Source organism: Anopheles coluzzii, chromosome 2, assembly GCF_943734685.1.
Source record: "Anopheles coluzzii chromosome 2, AcolN3, whole genome shotgun sequence".
Classification (NCBI taxonomy): domain Eukaryota; kingdom Metazoa; phylum Arthropoda; class Insecta; order Diptera; family Culicidae; genus Anopheles; species Anopheles coluzzii.
This window is the reverse complement of record NC_064670.1, coordinates 97,557,530-97,575,756: the sequence shown is the minus strand read 5'-3', so window position 1 is coordinate 97,575,756 and position 18,227 is coordinate 97,557,530. Positions and strand designations below refer to the sequence as shown.

Sequence of the window (18,227 nt, the reverse complement as noted above, 5' to 3'; positions counted from 1 at the left end):
AAAATTAGGTCAAAACGCACTCGCACAAATTACGCAATGAGCCACACTGCTGACTCCAATCTGATTGCTTCGCAGCTACTGCTACTGGTGTTCTCGCGTACTCAATTTCGAATTATTATGTGCCTACGGAGGAACGGAGGAAAATGTTGGTTACGGTATGATTTCTCTACTTGGCGCGACCCGCATAGCCGTTCTGGGAATTCGCGCGCCCCACGGAGCTCACAGCCACCATGCCGCCAGATCGTGATTATCTAATGCGTTCGGTAGGTGCTTGTTTTCCACATAAAACTAGCGCTACGATTGTTAGTCACGGCGGGATGCAGCATATATTTGTGTAAATAGGTTAACTGGTACAATTTAAACCACGGCGAAGATGGTGAAATAGAGCCTAAAGGATTTAAATGCGGCCCTTATTTTCTCTCTCTCTACTCCACCACTGCGAGGAACTGCGGAACTCCACCGTCGCGCAGTTGCAGCAGATCAGTCACCATTGCACTTCCTCCCACCCCCGAGAGACAAGAGAGAAGTCTTCCCCGACACATCGAACTGATTTACAGTGTTCGGTGTTAACTTTGGCCACTTCTTTCCTCTTTAGGAAGCCGTACTACTTTGGAGGCATTGTGCATTGTGCCTTTCTGCCCTGTTCCTGGAGACCGTGCCCAATACCACCGCGATGGCATCAGCCGCGTGATCAGACCCTCTCCCATGACGGCCTACCCCATCCCATGTTGTTGTTGTTGTTGCCGCGAAGCCATATGCTTTCACTCTCACTTCGGCATCACTGTGCAGCAGCAGCTAGTCGGGACGTCGCAGCATCCGAAGCATCCTTCCTGAGCGCCGTTCGGGTGCGTTCGGGTGCGTTCGTGCTCTATGTACGCGTTCGTTGGTTTCGGCGGTTTGGAAAACTCTATATAAGACGACCATGCTGAGGGAAGCTTTACATTCAGTTGTTAGTCTGGGCAGCAGTTGAACTGGGAAAGCTTTCATACCTGGGAAATTACAGCAAAGCAGAGCTAAGGAGACTGAGTGTGTTTGAATTGGCGAGCCAAACCGAACAGAACGAACTCTTCTTATACAAATCACCATCGTGGAAACGGATACAAACCAAATTGTGTGTGTGTGTTTGTGTGATACGAAACATAAAAGTGAGCGTGAGGAAAAAGAGACATTTTTGCGTGGACTTGTCTCACGCGCAACAGTGAGTCCCGAATAGAATAGAGACACTTTTGTGAGCAGTTTGAAGAGTGTGTGTGAGCTGTGTGTGTGGTGTTGCTATTGAACGGAGCTTCGAGAACATGATGATGACGCTGGACAAACTGGACACCGGCAGCAACGGGCGCCACAGACGCCACGCCGAGAGCAGCACGCCCGAACCAATGGACGGGTACTACATCGACATACCGACCCCGTCCACGCGCAGCGTCTCGCCCATGTCGGCGTCCGTTTCGCCCGGCAAGGAGAAGTCGTTCAGCTTCTTCAAGAGTGTGTACCGCAAGATAAGCCTCAAGTCGCAGGACGCCGACGAGCTCGATCAGCTCGGTGTGCACGGGGAGGATGAAGACTCGCGCAGCTCGTCCGTCGATTCTTGCTCCTCGATCAGTGACCACCAGCAGCAGCAGCAGCGGGACCACCAGCCAACGGGCAGCAAGCGCCCCAGTGGCCGTAAGCTCCAGCTGCAGCTCTCCAACCAGGCCCTCTCGAGTGCGTCCAGCGATTCGGGCGTCAGTGGCGAAACGGGCTCCAACACCAACAAGCGAAGCGACGATGGCCTGGAAGAGGGTGAGCAGAGCGGTGCGGAAGGGGCGAAGGAAAACCGACGCAAATCGAGACGTTCGTCCGTGCTGCGGCTGCTGGAAAGCTTAGCGATCAATGCACCGATCCGGTCGCGATCACTGTCCTGCAGCAACAGCTCGGTCAACAATCTGCTCCACCTGAAGGGCCGTGAATCGAGGGCTGAGTCCAAGTGTTCACTGTTCAGCACCAGCAGTGCCAACAATGGAGCCAACGGTGGCGGTGAACGATTGAGCAAAGAGTCGAACAAACCGCCGCCCAAGAAGATCCTGCGCCGGCCCGTCTCCTACACGTATCTGCGCGGCATCTCCGGTTTGCCGACGCAGCGAGTGCCACGATCGTCGGTCTGCTGCGGCTACTATGGCCGCTGAAGGGCTAGCCAGAGTGTGCGTGAAATGAGCGCCGGTAGAAACACCATATCATTACTGTTTTCGTCTACTAAGCCACGGAAATGTAAAAAACACAGAACTGAAACGAAAGTGAACTAAACGAAGCACGTGAGTTCTTGCACCAAAACTAAGGCAACAATTGGGATCACTGATACATAAGTTTTCTAAATTAGTAGAGCGAGCGTGGATGGAGGTTTAGTGGGATGGCGCGGCCGGAGACGCCATGTACCTTAGTAATAATAAGTAAAACAAAAAGAAAAAAAAACACAGAATCACAAGCGCTTTCGGTCTCTTTAGATCTTCGCAACTACTGCCTACTGCTTGCACATTCCTCCCCCATTTGAGCACACCGAAATGCAGATTAATTGTAAAATAGTACGGGCACACTACCCTTCCTCCGACCTTACTAAGACAAAACTATTTGCGATAAAAAGTGCAATTATTCTTACTCGATCGGAGACACGCGACGGGCGACGGGTTGAGTGGAAGCTCTAGGCAACTGTAGTGTTGAACGATTCTCTTATGATACGATCGTAGCTTCTTTTTCGCGATTCGATTAGGCAAACGGAGGGTGCAGAGAGTGGGTAGGGCGAGCGAGATGTAAGATTCGTTGACTTGTGCATTAGAGAAAGAGAGAGAGAGAGAGAGAGAGAGAGAGAGAAAATCAAACTATCGTTAAAGTAAGAGTAAGAGTAGAGCTATCGGGCCAAAACTTATATGGCGAGGCAAAGAAAGGTGTAAATGCCTCTGCGGCAATAGAAACAATTGTCCGAGTGGGGTTTTTTGTAAATAAATATTTAAAAATAATAATTCAAACTAAAACAATACAAGTATTGTGTGCTTTGTAAGTAGACAAACAAATATCCGAAATTCAACCTTTCTGCTGTTATACATTGATGTCTTTCATGATTTTTTCACAACTTTTCTTGTGTCTGCTACCTTGTGGAAAAACATCGTTCGATCCAATTCTATATCCCAAATATCTCCTTTTTTCAGTTGTTCAAGCTGATTGCAAATTCATCTCTAAGATCATACAACAGAACTAAAACGCTGATGAAGTAATGAACCAAAAGATTGAAGAATTGGAATTCCAAAGTCTGGAAACGCTTCAAACTCCTTTCCATTCAATATTGTTCACTGATGTAGTCGACCTTCAAACAACTGCTGGTTCCAAAAAAACATTTTAAGATTAAGAAGTGAGTTTCAAAATCTTCAAAATTATTGATTTTCCCTGAAAAAAAAGTCCTGGTTATGGCATGTATGGTATATAAAGCGGCATTTGTATCACTACCCCTATACATATCAGAGTTCTTCAAACAGCCTAGAACTTCGCCATATCGAACCAAAGAAACATCTTACAAATGAACTTAAGTTTAGTTATCCATTTAGACTTAACATCATTTCTGTCGTGGGTTCAAGTACAGAATGAACCGTCCCTCCGTAGCAAGGACTGGCTCTTCGGTTGCGTGGTACTGAACAAGTCCCCCAAATCTTGTGTTGGCCGCGTAGGACGTTGCGCCAAATAGAAGAAGAATAAAATAATCCCTACTTAATATGTAGGCATCTTGAAGGGTAGACTAATTGGGTATGGTATGACTAATTGGCGGTGGTGTAGTCATTGCCTGTTCCGCTAAGCTCTTGTCGCTGCACATTGAAGTATCCCAATGCTCGTTAGAACTTTTATGGATTCAAATTAAACTGAACGGTCACTCACTCTTTGTTGGTGGTGTGTATTTACCTCCAAACCTCAGCTCGAATACTGACACGTTAGACTCATTCTTCAATACAATTACATTAATACAATCTCGCATGAAAGATAGGGATTTGTTTGTCTTATGCGGTGATTTCAATCAACCTGGACTATCGTGGTCTCAAAATGAGGATTATTTCGCACCGCTTGCCGTTAACCCTGCCTCATCCTACTTTATAGACGGTTTAGCTGAATTCAATCTGCGTCAACTTTCAGGGGTCGTAAATATTTTTCGGAGGCAACTAGATTTAGTTTTTGTTAATGAGTTAGTGACATATTCATGTTCACCAGTTTCTTGTAGTATTGACCCTATTGTTAAATTAGATCATTATCACCCACCTCTGGAATTCGTAGTAAATGTTCCTTTACCGCATAATGGTAATAATGTTAGAGATAACAAATCTGAGTTGAATTTTCGGAAAATGAACTTAGAAAAATTTAGGGAAATCATAACCAACTCTGATTGGAATTTTTTAGAAATTAGAACCGATTCTCCCTCCACTGTGGACGTAGCGGTGGAGCAATTTAGTAATATTGTTAAGGCAGCTCTCCCTTTATGTTGTCCTCGTTCTAAACCCTCCTCTCGCCTTCCTTGGTATGATGCTACATTGCGGTCATTAAAGGCGGATAGGACACGTGCCCTCAAAAAACTCGGTTCAACTCCTTCTGAGTATAATCGTAGAGTTTTCAAATATGCCGCTTCTGCTTTTCGTATTTATAATCGGGCCAGTTATAGGTTGTATCTTGGAAGGCTTCAATGCATGTTATACCGTAATCCTAAACTTTTTTGGTCTTATGCCAAGAAGCGTCGTAATCCCTCTTCCCTTCCTACTTCCATGTCGCTCGGTTCGGTCACTACGGACAATGCTGCTGACACCTGTTCCCTATTCGCTGAGCATTTCGCCAATGGTCTGTCTAGACCGGAGAGTCAACCTTTGACAGAATCTGAGGGCATATGGCCTGGTTTAAACTCCGTCGCATGGGCTGAGGGTATTGTCAATGTTAATACAGTCTCTGAAGCTCTTAAAAAACTTAAGCCATCCTTCTCCCCTGGACCGGATGGAATACCAGCCTCGGTTTTAAAAAAGTCACCTTTTCTATTCGTCCCTCTATTGGTAAAATTATTTAACCTATCTTTGTCCTCGTCTTCATTCCCTTTATTGTGGAAGCGAGCATGGCTAGTTCCCATTCACAAAAAAGGTAACCCGTCTGTCATTTCCAATTACCGTGGCATCTCAATACAATGCGCAATAACCAAGGTATTTGAGCATATTATCCATACCTATGTGTTTAAACTCACCTCTTCTACTATTATCCCTCAGCAACATGGCTTTTTTCCTAACCGTTCTACAACAACTAACCTTATGTCCTTCACCTCTTTCGTATCATCCCAGTTAGAGTCAGTTAAACAAGTTGATACTATTTATACTGACTTCAAATCTGCATTTGATCGTATTCCTCATTCCTTACTTCTAAATAAAATTTCACAACTTGACGTCAATAATCTTTTTGTATCTTGGTTACGTTCTTTTCTATGTGATCGTTCCTACAGTGTTAAATTTAATGATATGTTTTCGACTCCCTTTTCATGTAGTGCAGGCGTACCGCAAGGTAGTGTTCTAAGTCCTTTGCTGTTCATAATTTTTATTAATGATGTCCGTACCACCCTCCCTCCTGAGTGTTTCCTCTGCTACGCAGACGACCTCAAAATCTTTCTCCCAGTTTCGTCTCCTAGAGATTGCATTTCCCTACAAAATATTCTTGATCGTTTTTCGTCTTGGTGTTCTAGTAATTCCCTCACATTATGTCCTGATAAGTGTAACGTCATTTCGTTTAGTCGTTCGCAGTCTCCAATCACTTACTCGTACGTCCTAAATTCTGTACAAGTCAATCGTGTTTGTGTCGTAAAAAACCTCGGTGTCTTGCTTGACAGAGGCCTCACCTTCAGCCACCACATTGACTCAGTTGTCAATCAGGCGCGGAAAACATTGGGTCTCCTAAAGAAAATTGCGTGCGATTTCTCCGACCCGATGTGCCTGAAGACTCTGTTCTGCTCTCTGGTCAGATCGATTTTGGAGTACTGCTCAGTAGTCTGGTCCCCTACAGCTCGAACCCACGTGGAACGTATCGAGCGGGTGCAGCGATCGTTCACCAGGTTTGCTATATGTAAAATCCTGGGTAGATTGTCCTCCCCCATACCTCCTTACGAGGACAGGTGTCGGCAGCTTGGCCTGGAACTATTGGAAAACCGCCGTTCTATGAATAATATGAATATGAATATGAATATGAATATAAGTGAAATAATTATTCATTATTTAAATACTCAAACTACACAGGTAACTAGTAACTACTTCAATATACACTGCGTTTCATAATGATAGCCTCACCTAGTGTTTGTTGATTTAAGACAATTAAAAATAAACAATTAATTTTAATTTTAATAATTTTAATTAACTAATTTGTAATGATATGGGGTGGATTTGCAGCCATGGAAAGTATGATTTGGCTATTATTCCAACACGAATGGACAGTGATATAAAACAATAACCAGTTTGGTCATGTAAATCGATGAGATTCGAAACCGTCAACGGCGAAACGGTCACCGGTTTTGAACAGCATCTTTCGAATGCGTTTCGAAAGATTGCGCTTGCGTTCCGAAACGCACTTTGACCCGATAACCTCGTGTTCCCACGTCAGGTTATCGATACGTCATGTGGGAGCGTGCGTGAGAGAGAATTTTGTGCGTAAATTCTCTCTCAGCATCCTGGGGAATCGGCTATCGTGGGCTTCGTGCGATCGATCAGCGGATCGATCGAGCATTCGTATACGTGTAGTTGAGTGGAATAAATCGTATGATTATAACGTTGTAAAGACATTCTACGTTCTAGTGTTTTTTTATCCCTTTTTGCGACTTCGTGAAAGAACATTTGGTGACCCCGACGTGATACGTTCTACGTGAAAAAGGTTAAATAATAGTGAGTTGTGCTACGTGCTAGTGAAAAGAAGGCAATATGCCGACGGAGGATCAAACAGCAGACGAAAACCAGCGGATCAAGTTGGAAGCGACTCGCCAACTGACAGGCCTAGAAAGTGCGCTGCAAAACATTTTATCGCAAGCGCGCGAAGGTAGATTGAGCCAGCAAATGGCTAAGAGTAAGGATGAGATCGCAGCGTTATTGTGGAGCGAAGGCAATAAAGCGCTGTTGCAGCTGGAAGCAATATCGGGTCCGCAACCGCGACGCGATACGTTCGTTGAGGCCTACGCGCAAGTGAAAACCGAACTGAGGAAAGTGTATGCGGTGGAAGTGCCGCCTACTCCGCAGTTAGATGTAACACTTGCATCAACCCCATCCCGCTCCGATCACCTTCCGCGCATCGAACTTCCGAAGTTTAACGGTGATCCTTCGGAATGGCCAGCTTTCGCGGGACGGTTCGAAAAGCGGATTGTCGGTTTGACAGGTGATGCGGAGCGGTACGCGTTCCTTATAAAGTGTTTCGATCGGTGCGATATTGCGCGGAACAGTTGCGAAGCCTTCGAAAACGCTGGTATGCCCTTCGAAAGGGCATGGAGTAAGTTGGAGGAAAGGTTCTACAAGAAACGGGTAGCTTTCCTCAGCCACTTTAACTATCTCAGAGACCTTCCAAAAATGACTGTGGCGTCTTCCAACGGGCTTATGCGGATAATAGATGTGGGCGAAACATCAACCTCCGCAGCGAAGCAAATTGCAGGCGCAAGCGGACAACGGCCTAGCGTGGTGGAGGATGGAATGCTAGTGAGCCTGGTTATGTCCAAGCTAGACGATGAAACCATAACCAGAATATCCCGTAGGCTGGACGTCCACACCATTCCGACGTGGAAGGAACTGCGCGACGAGCTCGATAGGTTGTCGAGTTCGCTATACTATGAGCCGCGGAAAAGCGCCGCGTCCCGTCCTGACCGCGCTTCTACTAGTAGCAAGCGCCCAATACGTGCGGCATTCGTAGCCACGGTGGATACAGTAAGTACCAGTCAGACGCCAACCCCGCAAACCCAACGAACTAGATACAGCTCGGTGGATCACCAGCCAGGCACGCGACGCTGCTATGCGTGCGACAAGCCGGGCCACACGGGCCCGCTGTGTCCAGAGCTGCAGGTTCGGTCGGAATGTGAACGCATCAACTACGTGATGAGCAAAGGCAAGTGCGTGAATTGCCTTTCCAGCCAGCACCCCGCTTCGCAGTGCCCCAGCAACAAAAGATGCCAAGTGTGTAGACAAAAGCATCATACTCTTTTGCACGTGAAAGCTTCCGAAGCTGCGAAGTGACAACCACATTCCGTTTCGCCACCACGTGGTGTCCGGCGTCCCTGCTCCGTGCTTCCGTCGCCGCGTTCCCGCTCCGTGCCGCCATCCACAAGCGTTAGTGCCGTGCTTTCAGCGATGGCCGATCCACGTGGTGTCCGACGTTCCTGCTCCGTGCTACCGTCCCCGCGTTCCCGCTCCGATCCACGTGGTGTCCGGCGTTCCTGCTCCGTGCCTTCGTCGCCGCGTTCCCGCTCCGTGCCGCCATCCACAAGCACTAGTGCCGTGCTTTCAGCGATGGCCGATCCACGTGGTGTCCGGCGTTCCTGCTCCGTGCTGCCGTCCCCGCGTTCCCGCTCCGTACCGCCATCCACAAGCATTCGTGCCGTGCTTTCAGCGATGGCCGATCCACGTGGTGTCCGACGTTCCTGCTCCGTGCTACCGTCCCCGCGTTCCCGCTCCGATCCACGTGGTGTCCGGCGTTCCTGCTCCGTGCCTTCGTCGCCGCGTTCCCGCTCCGTGCCGCCATCCACAAGCACTAGTGCCGTGCTTTCAGCGATGGCCGATCCACGTGGTGTCCGGCGTTCCTGCTCCGTGCTGCCGTCCCCGCGTTCCCGCTCCGTACCGCCATCCACAAGCATTCGTGCCGTGCTTTCAGCGATGGCCGATCCACGTGGTGTCCGACGTTCCTGCTCCGTGCTACCGTCCCCGCGTTCCCGCTCCGTGCCGCCATCCACAAGCACTAGTGCCGTGCTTTCAGCGATGGCCGATCCACGTGGTGTCCGGCGTTCCGGCTCCGTGCTGCCGTCCCCGCGTTCCCGCTCCGTGCCGCCATCCAAAAGCACTAGTGCCGTACTTTCAGCGATGACCGATCCACGCGCTCGGTCCGATTCGCCGCCGCGTGGTGTCCTGCGTTCCTGCTCCGTGCTGCCGTCCCCGCGTTCCCGCTCCGTGCTGCCATCCCCAAGCACTAGTGCCGTGCTTTCAGCGATGACCGATCCACGCGCTCGGTCCGTTTCGCCGCCGCGTGGTGTCCTGCGTTCCTGCTCCGTGCTGCCGTCCCCGAGTACTAGTGCCGTGCTTTCAGCAATGGCCGATCCACGCGCTCGGTCCGTTTCGTCGCCGCGTGGTGTCTTGCATTCCCGCTCTGCTCAGCCATTGCTAAGTGTGCGCGCCTCTTCCCCTGCAATGGATGATGGTGGTATCGTATCCTCCTGTTCCAATCTAAGCCATCCCCTAGCAGTGAGGATGGCTCCAGCTGCCCAGCGTTCCGCTACGTGTGGTTCAATGCATCTGTCTGGTGTATCATCTCGTGACGTCTCCAACCTTGCCAACCACGTTTTGCTAGCAACTGTTGCGGTGCTTATTCAAGACGGCCTGGGGGAATGGCAACGAATCCGTTGCCTGCTAGATTCTGGGTGCCAAATCCAAGCCATCACGGCGTCCGCTGTGAAACGGTTGAGGTTACCGTTACTGTCTGAGAAAATTACGCTAATGGGGATAAGTGGTAAACTCCCTGTATCGAATAAAATTCGTACAAAAGTCATAGCAATTAATGGATCCTACCGTTTCAGCTCCAATTTCTACGTCATACCGGAACTCAGTGCGCAACCCTATCGCACAATCAAGCAGGACGAACTGAGCCTCCCACCTGGCAAGCGACTCGCCGATGAAAACTTCAGTCATACAGGGCCAGTTGATGCGATATTAGGGGCCGGAATATGCTATGACTCGCTCGGTGCAGGACTTCATCGCTTACCTAATGGACTCACTTTACAAAACACCAAATTCGGTTGGATAGTTGGAGGGTTGCTATGCAATATGACCTCCACTAATCTCCACTCGCGGAGTTGTCATAAGGCGACCTATATTGACGACCTGGAAGTGAGCCTTGAGCGATTTTGGAAGGTGGAAGAACTGCCACCTGACGTCCCAGACCGGTTAGCTTTACAAGACCATGAGCTCGAGGAACATTTCAGAGCTCACACGAAGATTGCTGAGGATGGTCGATACGTCGTCCGGATTCCCCTACGGGGGGAGTTGACGCAACTGGGAGACTCCATCGAACAGGCTCAACGACGATTATTATCACTCGAGCGGAAGCTGGCTCGGCATGAAGACACTTATGAGGAGTACCGAAAGTTCATGCGCGAATATCTTGAGCTAAGACACATGACTCCTGTACCGGCAGACGAACTACATAAGGTTCGATACGTAATCCCACATTCGTGTGTGATAAAACCAGATTCTACAACCACGAAGCTGCGAGTAGTCTTCGACGCGAGTGCGAAGTCCACCACTGGAATTTCGCTTAACGACCTACAAGCCATCGGGCCAGTGATACAACCGGATCTCCTTCACTTATGGTTGCATTTTCGGACGCAAACAGTGGTGGTTACAGCGGACATTGCGAAGATGTATCGCCAAATCTGGGTAGCTGACTCGGACACCTGGATGCAGTGCATATTATGGCGCGAAGATGCAAGAGATACCGCTCAAATGTATAGGCTCCGTACCGTCACTTACGGCGAGGCCTCCTCGTCGTATCTTGCGTGTAGAGCGTTATATGAGGCGGGCGAGGAAGTGCGTTCATCCAATCCGGAAATCGCTGACGCCATTCAGCGCTCATTCTACGTGGATAACCTGTCCTTGGGTGCTGCGACTCCGGACGAATTACGTGTGCTTAGCTGCGGGATTGAACGGGCACTTATGAATAGAGGAATGCCCTTACGGAAATGGGCATCCAATGTCCCTGCAGTAGTACATGATGTGCCAGAAGAACACCTTGACTCTCCGGTGCAAATCGGCGACAGACAGGCTATCAAAATGCTGGGTCTAGCGTGGTGTCCTTCAGAAGACACATTCCAGCTTATCATTGACAATGATTGCCACCTGCCCGTAAACTCCATGACCAAACGATGCTTAGTGGCAAGAATTGCCAAACTTTACGATCCAGTTGGAATCCTGCAACCCGTGATCATCACCGCAAAAATCCTCATGCAAAATCTATGGCGCGACAATCTTACATGGGACGAAACTGTACCACCTCATGCCCTTGCTAAGTGGAACGAGTTTGCGGCTCAACTACCAGTCCTTCGGCAGCTACACATCCCAAGAATGGCGCTGCCAAGTGAAGCAGAAAATAGTACCATATATGGTTTTTGTGATGCCTCAGCAAAAGCATATGGGTGTGCAATATACGTTCGCTACTTGGATGGTAATGGAGAAAGACGATCGCGACTCCTATGTGCCAAGTCAAGAGTTGCACCGCTGAAGGAACTGACTTTGCCCAGACTAGAACTCCAAGCAGCACTCTTGCTAGCTGAACTCTACGTGAAAATAAAGGACGTATTCGGCACCCGAGTCCAACAAACTAGATGGTGGACTGACTCGCAAGTCGTATTAGCCTGGATACGTTCCGATAATTCGAAATTAGACGTCTTCGTAAAAAATCGAGTATCCAAGATATGCGCTGCGACCAATGCATATGATTGGCACTATGTGCCAACAAAGCTAAACCCGGCAGACATCGTATCCAGGGGACTTCCAGCTAGCAAATTGGTGAGAGGGGAAAATATGAAATTCTGGTTAAACGGTCCGAATTTTATCATTACAGATTCCTGCCCACAAACCAATGATGGTTACGAGACCATATCAGAAGAGGTTGCAGCCCCACCACAAGCTTTAGCGGCAACCGTAGGCCCCGCTTGTGAAGATTTGATAGCTCAATATAAGTACCACAATTCCTTCATTAAGACGAGGCGACATTTCGCATGGCTTAGCAGAATCATCCACAACTTCAAAGTTAATTCTGCCAGGCTCCGTGTGACCTCTTCTACGGTGGAAAGAAAAACCGGTCCCTTGCTGCTGGACGAATTGGAATCCGGACTTCAATTGTTGCTACGGGTAATGCAGGCCACAGCATTCCCCAATGAGGTACTAGAAATGCACGAATCTGGACAGGTTAGCTCAAAAGGTCCTCTTCAGCACCTTAACCCGATCGTTCGAGACAACCTGATACGCGTGAAGGGACGATTGGAGAACGCAGAAATGACGGATGATGCGAGAGTGCCGATCTTAGTGCCGAAATCACATCCCTTTTCTCGCACTATTGTACGGTACCTTCATGAATACAATCACCACGCCGGTACGGACCTAGTTATGGCAGAATTTAGGGCAAGGTTCTGGATGCGAGATCTTCGACGCACAGTTATCGGTGTGACATCGCGATGTATCGTATGTATACGAGCCAGACCTAAACAATTCGTGCAGCAAATGGGCCAATTGCCTGCTGCCCGGGTAACTGTGTCACCCGCTTTCACCCACACGGGGGTGGACTTATGTGGACCTTTCTACGTCATCCCTCACACCAGATCGACACGGCGGATAGAAGTCTACGCGTGCATATTCGTCTGCTTTGCTACCAAGGCAATTCATCTGGAAGTGGTGGAAAACCTTTCAACGTCTGCTTTCATCTCAGCACTGATTCGTTTCGTATCCCTTCGTGGCAGACCAGACACGATATATTCAGATAACGGCCGAAACTTCGTTGGAGCAGCCAAAGAGTTGCGCCTGCTACGTGAAGCCTACAACAACCGCGCCTTCCAGGACGAGATAGTGAATCTAGCTGCCGAAAAGGGGATACGGTTCTCCTTCATTCCGCCGCGGAGCCCGAATTTCGGCGGCCTTTGGGAGGCCAACATTAAAGTGGCCAAACGCCTTTTCAAGGCTGCAGCGAGGGGCGCCCATCTCAAATTGGTTGAGTTGCAAACGTTACTCTATCAAATTTCATCAATTCTCAATTCCAGGCCACTTACTGCTGTCCATGCCAATCCTGGCTCCGTCGAAGCGCTCACTCCAGCACACTTTTTGATCGCGCGGGCCTCATTCTCTATTCCTGCTACCATCCAAAACGATGATACGGACGGTGTCAAGACGAGATGGAAGCGCGTGCAAAAATTGTCCCAGCAATTTTGGTCTCGCTGGCAAGCCGATTACCTGTCCCAGCTACGATGCCACGCCAAATGGACAAAACGAACTTCGAACGTGCAAGTTGGGCAGATTGTACTGGTTGGCGACGACAACCTCCCGGTCGGTCGATGGCCCATGGGGATAGTTACGAGAACTTACGTGGGACCTGACGATATGGTACGCGTTGCTGACATTCGGACAAGCAGCGGTACTTACAAGCGAAACGTGAGGCTGTTGGCTCCGCTTCCGATAGACGCCACAGAGAAGGACGCCGACGAGACACCGGCTGACCTGCTGGCCCTATCCACCGAGAAAACAGATGAAATTGGCCAGCGTGGATCCCAGCATACGATGCATAATGCGATCTCTGAACTTGAGGATGACCAACCACCTTCGTGCAGCGTTTGGGACGGCCGACTGCGTCCCAAAGGGGGGAGAAATGGTCATGTAAATCGATGAGATTCGAAACCGTCAACGGCGAAACGGTCACCGGTTTTGAACAGCATCTTTCGAATGCGTTTCGAAAGATTGCGCTTGCGTTCCGAAACGCACTTTGACCCGATAACCTCGTGTTCCCACGTCAGGTTATCGATACGTCATGTGGGAGCGTGCGTGAGAGAGAATTTTGTGCGTAAATTCTCTCTCAGCATCCTGGGGAATCGGCTATCGTGGGCTTCGTGCGATCGATCAGCGGATCGATCGAGCATTCGTATACGTGTAGTTGAGTGGAATAAATCGTATGATTATAACGTTGTAAAGACATTCTACGTTCTAGTGTTTTTTTATCCCTTTTTGCGACTTCGTGAAAGAACACAGTTGATATTTCAACAAGATAACGCTTCCGTACATGTCAGCAAGAAAACAAAGGATATCCTGGAGAGAATGCCTGGCCAGTCATTTCCTCTGCTCTGCCGAACACGTCTGGAGCATGATAGTTCGAAAAGTATATGAAGATGGGAAACAGTATGAGACCGTACAGCATCTGGAAGAAGCGATTAGGTATGCCTGGCGAACCTTGTCTGTTCAGTTTTTGCTAAATCTTACCGAAAGTATGCCAAAACGGATTTTCAGGTGATCAACCGTAATGGAGGTTCAACTGATCACTACATTTAAATAAACTTATCAATATGTGATGTTTTCCGTTAGTTTTCAATGAAATATCGAAGTGAAGCTATCATTTCAAAACGCCCCCTTTTTCAAGTATTTTTTTTATGATCAAGAAATGTTTCTTACATTGTTTGGAAATTCTTTCAGGTACAAGTTTGTTCAAACGCATTTGAAAACAAGAGGTTTTTTTTCAAAATTATCCGTTTATTTTTAATTGCCTTAAATCAACAAGAACTAGGTGAGGCTATCATTGTGAAACGCAGTTTAGTAGCCAAATAGAATAAAAAGTTCAAAACAAGTGAAAATATGAGCTTAGATTGGAAATACAGCGTTACGGACCATGAGTAGATTTCATCGATGTTTGCCTTAAACCAGTATGGGTCTTAATAACTTCGAGATTCAAATTTAATTACTGTTAAATACCAAAAAGAACGCTAAGTAACTCACCAGCGGTTACAAACTTTGCATAAGCAGGTACTCGCCCTTAAACCAAGTTACCTTAAGCACCACAACAAATAATCCATTTGACTTTGTTACGCGTTTAATCAATCATTCTTCTCTTAACCAAATTGAAGTATAATTTAATAAAGACGCTCTCGCGCCAAGCAGCAGCAGATGACTTATTGAATAAATTTTGATAACTGTGCATCCCAACGCCCCACAGAAGCATGGGGAGGGGAATAAAAATAGACTTTGGTTGTTTGGTCTAACGAGCATAATTGCTGGAGTGACCCTGACGAGCGTAACGGCGACGCAATAGGTGAGATGATACCATCTTACCTGTAGCACCGCTGAAGATCGGCAAAAGATCAAGCGGGTCAGATAAAACCGTTTATCCCCGAACACTTTAGCCACCTCGCCACGGACAAACAAGAGTGTCACGGTGACGCAAATCGGAAGTCAACTTCAAATATGACGACGCAAAAGCCAAACCTGACCGATGCAGGAGGGGGCTTTGCGTTAAAACGAACGGTTAACTTTTACCTCCCAAAGAATTTGTGGGGGGAAATGCGGTGGAAAAACTAAATACGCAGGAGTAGAAAACAGACGTCTAAGATAAGAGTACGCGAGGAGGATTGGGAAAACGAAGCCACGAAACCCATAGCTAGAAGAAAACAATTACACTAACAAAACAAAAATTTGCTTATCTAATACTACGCTGTCCAAGCAGTTCCAAGGTACTTAAGTTGCCAGCAGCAGTAGGAGGAAGTGGTTTTGTCGTCATCTTTTCTGCGTGTTGTCCGGCCGTAAAGTTTCCTGAGACAAGGGAGAGAACGACAAAAAAACATAAAAAAATAACAATACAACGCAACCTCATCCCGAACGGACGAAGGACGACGTTGATGACGACGCGCATCCCGTCGAGCAAGAGGAAAAGCGTAGTTGCTGAAGGTAAGGTACAGAGACATGATAGGAAGAGTAGAGAAAGAGAGAGAGAGAGAGAAAACATGCAAATGACGACGTAAATGAACGTTGACGAATCGCATTAGGGGGGACAAAAAACAAGTGAAAGTAACGCAGTAACGAATCAACACATAAAAAAGAACTCCTACCACCCACCAGCAGAAGGGCCGTTTCCGCGAATTTTCTTCAAATTCAGCAACGAAATTGAACGAAAGACAGAGAGAGGGAAGCATTATGAGCTTCCTCCGAGAAGGTGGAAACAGACAGACACCCAGCCACTAGAATCAAAGTCCTAATTGAGAGCGTTTGAAATGAAATTGATAACCGATACTGTGTTCGCCCGCAGACGGGATCGATATTGAGGACTGAGCTTTTCAATATCCGGTCGATAGCTTATCAGAAAAAAAAAATGAAGAAGAGAGTAGCATAAAAACACACACATACACAACGAAAAGGGAAAGAAAGCAAATTCCGGCAAAGAATAAAGTCTCCCTGTCATTCTGGCACGTTTCATTCATCCGTCATCCGTGGGCTCTCGTGCGGGGCCTGTTGGGTACGACGTTCATGTTGGAATGTTGAACCGATTGCTAAAAATAAACGATACCAAAATGTTCAATATTTTGATCCAAAAATATGACCCATTCCGTCCTTTCTGCCCTTCATCCCATACCCGCTATCCTTTCCCGAGAGGCGCACGCCCTCGCTCAACAGCAGAAAGGTAAACATTTTCCATCATCGGAATGTGTGCGGCAAAGCTGTGCTGGGTGCCATTGAAGAAAGCCCAAAAACAGAAGGGTTAGAAACTACGGCCCTGAGCTTGGCAATTGGGGAAAGCTGGTTAAGAGATTGTGCCATCACACGCCACAAACAAGAACCCTTGTCAATGGAGTGTGGACGGAAAAACAAGGAAGCAAGCAAGTCAAAAATAAAAACCCCACTCTAACCGCTCGCGCGGCGCCGTCGTTTGTTGTGGCCAGCCAAGGGAGGGGTGGTCGAGGTGTGAGAGTAAAAGGATATTGCAAGCGTTTAAAATAGCACCCCACCGAGCGTAGATCGGTCGGTCACAGATTCCTTTGCCGATGGTAGGGAAGCAGAAAGCCTCCGCAAGAAGAACCCTTTTTGTGTTGCGCTGGTTGCTGGCCAGAGACAGCTGGATGGGTGCAGTGACGTCTAATTAAATTAGCATCCCAGACGGATGTACTACGGGCTCGGTGAGTGGCTTTGTAGTGTAACCGACCACCTGGGATGTGTCGCGCACCTGTTGTGACGTGTGTAAAAACGGGGGTGGGGAAACACACTAGGGAGAGAGATACATTTTATGGGAATCGCTTCATTGAACCATGGGCAGGGATGTATTTTAGGTTGTAGCAAGGGTAGCTGTAGACTTTGGAAGAGTTCTTGTCTGATCACAGGGAAATCTAATGCTGATCAGATTGAATTCTTCTTTGCACCATTGTAATATGTTGATGTTGTTTTGGACCTCTTGGTAGCAGGTGAAGTTGCTTTCCCTATGTGATAAATGTAGCAGCTCTTTAAGCATTAGACCCCACTTTGAGGATTACATTAGACATAGTTACAACTGTGAACGTTGGATTATTGTTTGATATCTTCGTATTAAATGTTCTGTCTCCATGTATAGGTTACTGTTCTGTCCTCTTTTTCATCAGCTGCCATGTGAGGCCTCAAGGTCTTAAGGAGCATCGAGAAAAGGAACCCATTCTTCGCTCACACTTGAATTGACTTCTCAATCTTTCTATGGGTTAGCATTCTTCATTCAACTTCTCAGTCAACAGAAAGGCCTAGAATCGGGTGATCGCTTAGGGCCTTCACTCTTGTTAATCTCCCACTGCTAAGAAGGCAGAACACCGAATAAGCTCTAATACGACATGAGAAAGAACATGACTGATTGGACTTCTTCTAAAAAATTTCTGAATTATACTAAATCGTTCACGAATCTTTCGAATCTTCTCCAATATTTGTTGAACAATCGACATTCAATATCTCCGTTACGTCCCGTGGGGCGATCCCGTGATACAGTCGTCAACTCGAACGACTCAATAACATCCCCGTCACGGGTACAAGCCTACACTGGACCGTCCTTCCATAGCAAGGATTTGACTATCCGGCTGCGTGGTAATGGATTACGTCTCAAAAGCCTAAATAGGCCAGCATGCCCGCGTAGGACGTTTACGCCATATAGAAAAATCTTCATTACGTGTACAGGATAATCCAGTTCTTGAAAGATACTGGTAATGTACATCACAAGTTGTACTGAAAGCAATAATATCCTTCTATTGCTTGGAATTCAAGATGTCTAGACACATCTAGATATTTCTACAGCTAATACTGCACCATTTTCATTAAACTTTTATACATGATCATTTGATGCCCATTTGACAACCCCACAAAAGCGCTCCAAAAAGGGCACCAACTCTCCCATCAACCCCAAGCTGTAAAGTGAAATCTAATAAGCTTAGCTTTTATTTTTAGCAAGCACTTTAGCGACAGCAACATTGCCGAGATTAAGCTGCTCTT

General features: G+C 47.6%; 2 protein-coding genes across 2 annotated transcripts in view; both read left to right on the top strand.

Annotated features, from left to right (window-relative positions):
* The window catches only part of LOC120951699 (uncharacterized), a 281,600-nt gene that overhangs the window by 220,033 nt on the left and 43,340 nt on the right, over positions 1-18,227 (top strand). The gene's annotated exons all lie outside the window — the stretch shown is intronic.
* Positions 878-2,190, top strand: LOC120952863 (uncharacterized). Its single transcript, XM_040372411.2, has one exon. The coding sequence runs from the start codon at positions 1,296-1,298 to the stop codon at positions 2,160-2,162; it is 867 nt and encodes a 288-aa protein (XP_040228345.2). The 5' UTR covers positions 878-1,295; the 3' UTR covers positions 2,163-2,190.

Coding starts and splice junctions, on each gene's coding strand:
- LOC120952863 (XM_040372411.2), top strand. CDS start 1,296: ATGATGATGACGCTGGACAAACTGGACACCGGCAGCAACGGGCGCCAC.